The 11811-nt window shown below is 32.8% G+C and overlaps 1 protein-coding gene across 1 annotated transcript in view; it reads right to left on the bottom strand.

Annotated features, from left to right (window-relative positions):
* The window catches only part of LOC111404020 (probable LRR receptor-like serine/threonine-protein kinase At4g36180), a 2141-nt gene extending 1272 nt beyond the window's left edge, over window positions 1–869 (bottom strand). The window contains exon 1 of the mRNA XM_023032734.1: window positions 12–869. Coding sequence (XP_022888502.1) covers window positions 12–869 — 858 coding nt within the window. The remainder of the gene's footprint in view (window positions 1–11) is intronic.
* Between the last annotated feature and the right edge of the window lie 10942 nt (window positions 870–11811).

The raw sequence follows: 11811 nt of genomic DNA, 5'->3' as shown, positions 1-11811 counted from the left end.
TTCCCAATAGCATTAGGAATAGGACCTTGCAAATTGTTGTAGCTGATATCAAGGTAAATAAGACTACTGCTGAAGTTAAACAACCAAGGGAATCCCGAAGAAGAGGAGTGTTTATTTCCATCAAGAGAAAGATCAGAAAGAAAATTAGAAGCATTGACCATTGAAGGTAAGGGATCAACAAGTGGAGCTAGGTGACAGTATGACATGAATAACAATTGGAGACAAGTTAGTTTACTCATTGTTGGTAACCAATCAGTTGCTAACGTGAGGTCAACATAACTCAGGTCAAGGTATCCCAATGAATGAAGTGGAGAAAGACAATTAAGGTTTGAGCTTGTTAACATGGAATTGCTGCCGACACTAAGACGTTGCAATTCCGAAAGGTTGCCAAGGTGATGCGGAATGTGACCTCTGAAATTAGAAAAGGACAGATTAAGGTACTGTAATCTGCCTGGGGAGCCAATGAATTTTGAAATTTGGCTACCGTTGAAATCATTATAACTGAGGTCTAAATTATTCAAATTGCGTATTTCAAGCAACCATGGGCTGATGTTACCTCTTAGAGAGGCAGTAGGCAAGAGTCCATATTTGTCTGATGGACCATGAAGATCCAATGCAATAACATGATTAGTGTGGTTTTGACAATAGACACCTTTCCATGTGCAACAATCCTTCTTATCCTCATGGGTTCCCCAAGAAGTTAGTCGGCTATATTCATCAACAAGTTCGTCTTTGAACTTGAGAAGAGCTTCTCTTTCCCTCTCTAAGCACCTGATTCTACCACGCTTCACTAGCAAAGAGTGTCCAGGATAAGCTCTAAAGCTTATTAACAGAACAATAACTAACCAATGGATATGTTGATATAACATTTTACCAATCATCATTTTGAGAACAAGTATGAACTCAATTATATGTTATTGTGGTATTCTTTACCATTTGAGCAACATTATTTATAAACTATGAGTTGGTGTTACTGTTATTCAGAAAAATCATCCAATCAGCAATAATGCATTGGAAACTCTTTATAACTGGTTCCAAAAGGTTAAAAAAGCAAAAAGACTTGACTTCTCTGTATAGGTCTTGTCATCTAGGGGAAAGATTATTTAGTTTAGCACCCAATGACACGTTTAGTCAAGTTGTTTAAATCAAAGTCTTTATTCGTGATCGACTATTCGTGTTAAAGTTTAGACGTTAATTAGTGTGACTGCTTCACAAGTTCAAGGCATAAATGCTCCATTTATAGAAGAAAAAGACTTCTAGCAATATCACAGTATATATAAATAAGTAAATGAAGAAAATAAATAGTTTGAATGCATGAAGTGCAGATAAGAAAATAAATATGTTAGACTAGTATAAAGTTTTCAAGTTTCATTCAACATATTTCATTCTTTACAGATTTAAGTGAATTCTGGCAAAATACTACGATCTCTTGTCAATAATTTCTTGCAGGATTGAAGCGAGTACAGTCCTATCTTTTTGTTTTCCCCTCCCAGGAAGGGATGGACTAAATTTAATTAAAAAATGCATTCCTTCAATAACAGTTTAAACTTTCAAATGAGATGGTTCAACGTATTATATGAACAAGCAAATATCAAATATCAGTAGTTTGTTCAAGTCTCACTGCCTTCCATTTATAAAAATTGTGCAAGTGTTAAGACATTTTATAAAGAAGTGAATCAGGTAGGCTGACACGTAAAGGGCCCATCGAAGACTTCAATTTGAGTAAATAATGTGTCCTCACTCAAAAAACTTGGGTCTACATTATAAAAAGCAACAAGCACTATAAAGAAAGAAAAGAAAATTCAAAAAGCAAAATAGTCTTCCAACTTGCTAGGTAAAGACAGTGCAGCTAAGAAAAACAAGAAAGGAAATATGAGGAAAACAACTTGTGCAGACATAGAAACGAGAATGGTAGAGAATTATTTTCTTTAACCACGCAAATCACGAAAAAGACGTCGCAAGATACGTATAATAATGGATTTTTGTAAAAACAATATTTCTAGACAAAATATGAGTTTCCACGCAAGTCACAATTTTCTACAAAGAAGAATTGCTTGGTGTGTTTATTGTGTTGCTTGACTCAAGACTTACCGTGCTTTATCTCTCATCTTATCAACAATTTACGAAATTTTTTGACTGAAAATTGCATGTAATAAATAAGTTACAATGGTGGTATCTTCAAAACTTGAAAAGGTAGCGATGTTTTTGCACATCTGAGTATAGTCCGATCCCACTTGTATTGTATTTGGTCAAATAAGCATAGGTGAATTATCAATCCTGCTGTCCGATCCAACCCGCCTTTCGCATACATGTGAGTCAGTGCAGTAGGAGCATTCACATATGACTCTAATTCCTGTCTAATGAATTGATCTCCCAACCTCAAAATTCCCAATAGTAGTAGATGCAGGCAAGTCCACAACCACAGTAACCACAACGGGCATATTTCTACCTTTTGCATCAACAAAATCAACCTCCAACACTGCTTTAGCCTTCCTGCAGCAAACCAATTCCGTATTGGGCATTCGATCAAACATATATGCAACTCATCACATTTAGCCCCCTGTTTGAGCTCCCATTCTCAAAAAATTTATTTTTCCTTAAACTTATTTTCAACCACGCAATGTTTCAATTTAATTATTTAGCACATAAATTCAAAACCTTTTTTTTTTCTCCTGAAAATTACTATTACAAAATTTATTATCCCCAAATATTGGGGTCAAACAGCGGCTTAGTGTGCAAATTTACGATAGTCATACATGTCAAAAAAATTGTCCAACGACTGATACTTATGCGGTAAACTTTGAAGCCAAGCCATGTTTAAGAGTAAATGTATTTATTTCACTAAGTACTAGTTTCGATGCATCTTTCCCGACGTAAAATGCATAATATATGTCAAAAAGAATAATGTTATCTTGTGTCAGTGGTGCTAAAACATTATTCTAGGTAGCTTTACTTTTATGTTCAATTATATGAGTTATACAACTTTGCATTTAAATAAATCTATCATATAATTATCACCTAAACTTGTGTTTAATATCACTGGATATGAATAACATTACTCTGTCAAACGAGTTGTCCTACATTGAAAAACCAAAAAGATTAAGGTAATTGGCATAAAACACTACTATCATCTTCATGATTTGCGCAAATCAATCGTCTCCTTTCATTTTAACGTAATACACCCTCGAATTAACTAAACCTCATACAAAACGACTCTACCATAAATTTATCAATTTAATCCTTGTAAAATGACTAATTTACCATTTTCTATAAATAATTACAGTTAGAGTCCCAAACAAGTTCCAATTAAAAAAGTTTAAAATAAAAGGAAAGAAAATTAAATATTTCAATATTAAAAAATTCTCTTTATTGTTCAACCAATTCCACCAACCCCGTGCCCAACCTCTTTCCACGATACTACCTGTTTTAAGTTATTGTGTTTTTTGTGCTCAATCAAACACCTCTTTGTATTTTAAGTGTAGAGAAAAATTTTTGTGACTTTGACTCGAAAGAATTATTGATCTTATTATCGACCTTTATTTTTACATCGTTGGTCTTTCTACACTAATCTTATAAGTCCTTGAATCTGGAGTCAACTAAAAGAGCACTATAATTTTCATCACAAATTTGGAAATGTATGACATTTTTTATCGTATTAGGGAGTTGATTGCATTTGAATAGAGACGGAGACTATACATTTAAAAATTTTCTCAACTAAAATTTAATTGTCTCTCATGAGTAAAACTATTTTTGGTGACATTATAACTCATGGTATTAAAAATTATTAAACTCTATTACTATATTTGATTTTTTAGTAGTTAATTGATGTTATATGACTTTTCTTAAGCTGATATAAAAATAGGAAAAATTACAACTGAGCCCCCAAATCTTTGCCAAAAAGTGCATTTACATTCCTTACCTTTTAAACCAAGCATATAACCTTTTACTTTTGTATCATTTGGTCCCTAGAAAAAAGATCAAATCACAAGTTTCCAAACAAAAAGAAAAGCAATCATGCTCGGTGTACAATTTTATTATTATTATTATTATTTTTTTTTTTGCCCACCTAAGCCATATTATTCATTGGATGGACCATAACTTTCATGTTTCATCGCAAGTGCCAACTCCACCATCAAAACAAGCAATTGACAAGTATTAGAGACGTTTTTGTTGTGGTGTCGGATTTCGTCTCCCCCATTCTGCACGCTAGGAGAAATTATGGGATGATGTCTACTTCATTGTTGGACTGGCATTCCAAAGGGGTCCTCCAGTCGTATCATGTTTGGTCCCCATTTTGAAATATCCATGTATATATATGCCCTGTTTGGTGGGGATTAAATCAGATTTTTAGTGAATTTTAATAAAAGTTGATGAGATATGTGGTTGAAAAGTTATGGTTCCCATAAAATATGTAATTTAAATTAATTGTTGACTTTGACTTCAATTAAAATACGGATTTTAACTTCTACTAAACAGGAGCATAATAATGATGATTTCATATGAGCAAAAAGTAGTCAGAAATTTCTATCTTTTTTTTTTTTTTTTTTTATCAGTATAAACATGATTAAAGGATTCATCAAACTATTGCTATTTGTACTCTCTCTTTGCGTGAAACAAACTTCATAATCTTCTTCTGGAGAGGTTAGGTGTATAGAGACTGAAAGATGAGCACTTCTCAAGTTTAAGCATCGACTTATAAATGCTTGTGACGTTCTCTACTCCTGAGGAAATGTAAAAGTCAGAAGGGAATGCTGCCAATGGTATGGAATCGAGTGTAACAAAAAAGGTTAAGTAGTTCATCTTGATCTGCGTAGAAATTATGAACATCTTCTGAGAGGTAAGGTTAGTCCATCGTTGCTTGAATTGAAGCATTTGAATTATTTGGACCTCAGTGGTATCGATTTTGGAGGAAGTTGTTGGGAATTTATTTAATCATGCTCAGTGGAAAATAAAATAAATTTCCATTCCCAACAAGGATTTTCTTTGTACTTAGAGAGAAATTGTGATAAAAAAATTATACTTTTGATGAATTCCTTGAAGAACGGTTCTGGTCTGCAATCCACAACTATCCAATTATCCAGCCTCCAATTGAAATTCACACATGGAATAAGATTGAGAGAATTAGGATTTTTTTTTTTTTTTTGCTAGAAAGAATGTGAAATTATATTCTCTATTGATATTTTCAAACCGTACCAACCTATTAATATAAATCTAGGTGGACTTGGCTCGTCTCTTAACTTAATTTGATCTATATTTAATTAATTCAATTAATTAATTTTGGTCAATGAACGAATTAATTAATTCTGGCCTATTAACAAGAACCCAATTAATTATCTAAACATTTGTCAATTAATTAATTACTAAATCTCATTCTTCTAGTTCTCATTTTATGTGTGACCCATTAGATTCTCAATCATGATATCTAACAACTTGAATTATTATTTTGATCTAATCAAAATCGATAAATTAAAATACCCTTTTTTAATATGTTACCAATTCACATTCGTCATCTCAGATTGACATCTAGTAAGGTGTCAGGGTAATACGTTTGACGAGAAATGTCACGTGATGTGACAAAATCAAACTTGTTCGTTTATTGTGAAACTATAATCCTTTCGTCAACACGACCCGATTAATTACGAGATATGAATATATGTTAATCTCAATTATCGATTACATCTTTCATTCTATTATTAAGTCAATATAAATTGAAAACTTATTTTCGACTTATGAGTACACCTTGATCAAGGATTTCGTTAGCAACTTAACTAAATTAACTGTAGATCATAATCACTTACTATATAAGAGTAACAAATTCTTTATTGATCATTCACAACTTTCATATGATTATTGACATATCCGAACGATGCCGTATCAGTGACCCTTGGTAGAGTAACATCTAACTTCACTAAAGTTTAATTGATAATATTCTTCCTTGAATTAAGGTTGTATGGAAACAATATTCATTCAATGTTTAATTGATAATAATCTTCCATGATAGTGGATTTGGCTAAAAAATCTAACCAAAATCCAACCAAAAAATGGCAGAAAATGAAGCAGCAAATAGATCGAAAAATTGTCGAAAAACTGTGAAAAACTCGAATTTGTTTGTGTTTTCTAGCCAAACCAAAAGGAGTTTGGTGAAATGGAGATCACCGCGTGACGTGCAAGTGAAGGCGCACCAGGATGGCCGATGTGTGAGGTCATCCGATGATGCGTGTAGAGGCGCACGAAGCCCATGCACAGAGGTTGTTGGTTATGTGTGAGGGTGTGCGCAGCAGTTTCAGGTAGAGGCCTCTTCAGGTAGTTTGTTCCTGACATTTTGATGTTGTTAGTTTTCTCTTTCAGGTTATACAATGAAATCTGGAAAGATTTGTCCTTCACCCAATCGGGGTTCAATCGTGGTTGATTGATTTCTGCGATTGCTGGAGACTTTAGGGCAAATAATGGTGGCAATAAAGTAGTGGTAAATTCACATCTATCATTTTTCACGGACTCAAATCAGTCCGCTATGGTATATTGACTTATCCCATTTAAATTTTAGTATTAGCGCATCATCGTGTAGGGTAATAATAGAATTGGGTTTACAGTGTTAAATAACCATTGCTTGTACTAGAAATTTAGTAATTACTTGCAGAAGTGTTAAATTTAACCGCAAGTTGATAATTGTTTTTGTGCTTTAATTGTCATTTAGTTATTGTGTGAGACTACATTGCGTGAAAATTTGAATTCTTGTTGACATACATTCGTGTTGCATTGATTACTTTGTTAGAACACCAAAACTTCACCCATTTGAACATTCCATTGATACCAAAATCTTGAATTTCACGAAGCCCTAGAAATCTAGAACTTTGTAAACTATGGCCTAAGGATTATTTTGTGTGACCTATTTGTGTACTTTGGTCATTCTGTTTTTCAAAATCTTCACATTTCGAAATTAGAATTTTCAATTGAAAATAAAATTTTTCAATTTGGCAATAAAAGATAAAGGGGATTTTTATTCAACAAAAAGTTTCAAAAGTCATAGATGGAAAATACCCTGGAAATTTGATAGAAGCACAAAAAGAAGAATATGATGAATTTGCTTACACTTCAATTATTTTACTTTGTTTTGAGGAAAGTTGAAAATTTTGATTCTATTGAAGAACTTTGGAAAATGTTGGAGCACTTATGTTTGCTTAAGTCTACTCTTAATAAATTGTTTCTACTTGAAAGATTTTTTTGTTTTAAAATGGATCCTTTAAAGGATCTTGATGACAATTTGGATGTTTTTAAAAAACTTGTTCACGACATTGTTAATTGTAATGAGAAGGTGTCTGAAATTTATATGGCCATTGTCTTGCTTATTTATATGCTTAACTCATATGGGGAGTTAAGAATACAATTACATATGGTAAGATTCTCTTAAAAGTAAAGAGACCGAGATTAAAACTGAAAAAAATAAAAGGAGTGGTGAGTTATGTATAACGATGAGTAGAATTAATTTTAAGCAAATGAATTTGGGAAGAGCTCAAGATAGTAGTGATTCGAGTAGTTGCTCGAGTGATGATGATGGTAAGAAGAAGAGCAAAGGTTGGGACAATGATGGTGGTAAGTGGTGTTATAGTTTTGGTAAGTCTTAATACTTTATGAAGGACTGTCCCAAGAAAAAAGATTTGTTGAAGGGTAAGATAAGAGGTGAGGCTATTGTGGCTAAGTGATGACCCTAGTGAGATTTATTGAGAGTAAACCTAATTACTACATGTGCATCTGTGTGTAATCTTATATGGATGTGTGTGATTGCTTAATTTTGTTGTATGGTTATATGTTGCATTTCAATATGTTTGATATGTGCACTTGCATAAATTTGAGAGCATTTTGATTACTTAGCGTAATTGTTTGCATACATAGTGGGTTGGAATGCATTAGTAATAAGTGTGATGTGTGTTTATTGGTGATGTGGAGTATAGATGCTTTGGGTACATTGGTGGTATGTACAAGGGATGTAGAGTGTGATATTTGGATCATGAGTTGAGACGTGATTAAATGTTGAAATCATTTATCTGTGAAGATCCTAATCAGGTGAAGTGTGAGGAGACACTTCTATCACTTCTGTTAGATAGAGACCCATTATCCACTTGTTGGGAGAAGTGAGATGGTGATAGAGGATTATCTCGTAGACTTATGATCTATTGTGATTTACAGTTAGACATGAGTTAAGTGATTAGTTTAATAAACATGATGAGCAACGGAAGAGATATGCATTCTCGAGGTGTGAGCAACACGGAATGGAATATGATAAATATATTGAAATCTTTTTGTGGGTCATTTATACATTTGTTGTATATGTGTTGGCCGTTGTTGATTAACTTGGAGTTAATCTGTTATTCTTTGTGAACGTGTTTTATATTTGTGTTATCCAATGTTATATCTTCATCGTACGTTTATTTGTTCTTGATTGTTTACTGTTATTATGTACTTCTACTTGGGTTTTTTTGTACCTTAGCCCTTGTGAGAACATGGAGCAGGTATGGTGTGTGTTTTGGGTTTGAAACACAAGATAAGGTATGTGATCTTAATTTTACTAGTTCTCTTGCTTATGCAAGTATTAACTTTGTGTTTTGATTTCTTGCAGGTTAATTGAGTATCAAGGTGGAGATTTGTTAAGTTTTGATACCCAATGAATTTCAGGTTATCATGTAAACGTCGAATTGAATTTCATAGGCGTCGATCGATGGGTGAAATTGTTACCAACAATTAAGTCCAAATGCTCGACCTGAAAATAACGTGAATCGTTGGAAGTAGCTTAAGAAATTAACGCTACTCCCAGTCCATGTATATTTATCTATTGGATGGCTTTGAATCTTGATCCATTTAACCATGTTATTGGTCCAACTAAAACCTAGCATATCCTATATATATGTTGTCTTTGCCCTAGCAATTTTGTGTAATAAAGAAGATGAAAAAACGTGGCAGTCTGCTCGAGAGAAAAACGTGTGCAATATAGAGAAAAAAATCAGTTTGCTTTGCGCTCCAAAATTGGTGACTTCCTCTTTCATTTTTGGCCTTCTCTTTATGCTTCTTTCATTGCTTTCTTCTTGCCTTTGTGGTTTGCAATCATTACAGTTATCTTGTCATTTGTTGGTGAGATTGAGAAGCAATCGAGATGAATATATTGGTTATAGGTTTGAGCCGTTTCGATTGGTTGTTTTGTAAAAAAAAAAAAGAAAAGAAAAGAAACAGTAACGTGAAATTGAGCTAGGGGGGAATCCAGGGGTTTTAATCAACACGGGTTGTTGTTGACCATCTACCGTCGATCTTAATAAAATATTAAGAGCCCATTTGATACCCATTTTTTGCAAAAAAAAAAAAAAAAAAATTTTGAATAATAATAATAATAAATAAATAAATAAATAAAAATTGTATTTTGGAATAATGATTTGATGGAGAATGTATGACTAAAAATAAAGAAATTTTTTTAATTTGCGTGTAATATTATTTTATTGAAGAAAGTGTGAAGAAAGAAAAAATATATAGAAAAAATGGAAATCGAACAAAGCCTAAATTTTAAATATAACAATTATTTTGTGCAAATTGAAAATATATAATTCTGTTATAAAAATAAATTTTGAATTTAAGTGTAATATTATTTTATTGAAAAATGTATGGTTGAAAAGAAGAGAGAAAAAATGTATTTCTAAAAAAAAAAGGGAATCAAACAAGACCTAAAGTTTAAATATAACAATTATTTTATTCAAATTAAACATATATGATTCTGTTATAAAAGTAAATCGGACTCATCAAATGACATTATTGCCAAATTTTGTATAATTCAAAGGAAGAGCTCTGATTCTAATGATTATAATTGTATTTGTATTAAAACAGTTAAAATCTATCCAATATTATTTCGTTATAACAATACTTACAAGGAGTCATAGGTTTGAATCTCCTTTGGTCTTCCTCCCTATTGAATTTTGGTAAAAATTATAGAATAAAAATATTGCACGCTAACAAAATTGGATCCAAACCTAGGACTTCCGGTGGGTGCATGCAAGCTTAACCAACTGAGCTACAAGGGGTGAATAACAATAAGACGTATTACTAGTAATATAACCTGAAAATTTATTCTATTTTCAACAAAAAAAAGGCTTCCGATGGATTTAGCACGTGTAGTAGCAGGAGCTCGCCAGGTGTTAGATCCGCCCTTGAACTTAGCCCGAAAAATCACCGATTTGAACATCTTGGATCGAGCTTCTACGAAATGCATTATCACGCACATACTCCATATGCGAGCCATTTCGAAAACGCATCAACCATAAACGAAAAAATGCGTACATTTTAGAACACAGCAATAATTGAATGAAAAATATTGTCGTGGTGTTCACAAATTCTGTAAGACAGTCATATGCCACAAAGTACATGGTTGCAAGTTCACACTATCGACAAGTTCATGAATGTCAGTTATTCTATGATGGGAGTTACAATTGTTTATTGTTACACATCACGTCCAAGGTCACGTGCGAAGTAATCAAGCATTTTACTTATACATTAATAGGAGTCATATTACGCAAATATATAACTCCATTAATTCTTCACACAACCAAAATCTGAATCGAGTACATGCTAACATGCAACAATTGAACATCCACAAATCATGCATTACCGCTCACAGGGTCACACTTTGGCAGGGGTCATATGTCACCCAAAAGAAATCACAACATGCAATCATTGCTTCATCATCTAATTTTGACACCACTTGTTTTTCATTTGTTTTTGCTAATAAATTTCATAAACCGTTGGATGTAGCTTAAGAGAGTCGTGCTTCTCTTCCTCTTCCACAGTCCAATAGAATAGACGAAGAGGTTCTTTCCATTATGGAATGCAAAAGCGCAAATTCCAGTATTGTAAAAGAAAGGTCAGCTCATCCAAGCTGAGCCCCCACATAGGACCATTTTCTATTCAAATTTCTACAACTGGACAAGGGTAGTAGGAAGTAGGCTGTTGGAAAAAATTCCAACTTTGGGGCCACACATGTACATTTATTAGAATGTGTGGTGCTATTTTAAAGTAAATATAGTCGATAAAGTGATCCATTGGATTTAATTTTGGACTAATGGGTATTAAATTTTATGGGATTAAAGTGTAGAGACCAGAAGGTGTTATTTTGAATTGATGAGGGGCCGATTTGAAATAACTTAAAGTTAATAACTGCCAATAGCAGTTATTTTAAAAGTGGTTATGGTCCCCAATTTGAACGTGATTTTCTTTTGATGATATCTCTGCATCCCCATCAACAGAGACTTTTCAAGAAAACCAAAAGGAAGGAAAATCACGTATCAATTGGAAGATCAAAACCCAATTAAAGCAGTAAGATTCATGGATCAAGGTATGTTTCCGCACTTTTTGTTATCTCTTTGATTTCAATATGGAATTTATGATTTTATGAAAGGATTTTATGAATATGGTTCCTTTCAAATTTTTGCAACAAGTGGTATCAGAGCCATCCATTGTTGAAATCTTTGAGAAATTGCAATAATTTAGTATTTTTTTTTATTATTGTTATGGATCTTCCATGATGTTATGTGAAATTTAAATTTCTGCAATTTTTTTTAAGATTTTCAAATTTAACTATTTGGATACATTATTGTTGAATTTGAGAATTGTTTAGCATATTATTTATGGTTATAGATCTAGATCCAGTAAAAGGTTTTGGAATCTAAAGTTTTGAAATTCCATTTTTCTGGTTTTGGTTTAAAAAAAAAAAAAAAAAATTCGCCGCCGGCGCTGGCTGCTGCATTTTCAGCAGCGTGCCTGCAGCAGCCGATGTGCTGC

This window comes from Olea europaea, chromosome 1, assembly GCF_002742605.1.
Source record: "Olea europaea var. sylvestris chromosome 1, O_europaea_v1, whole genome shotgun sequence".
Lineage (NCBI taxonomy): Eukaryota > Viridiplantae > Streptophyta > Magnoliopsida > Lamiales > Oleaceae > Olea > Olea europaea.
This window is presented reverse-complemented; position numbering and strand designations above follow the sequence as displayed.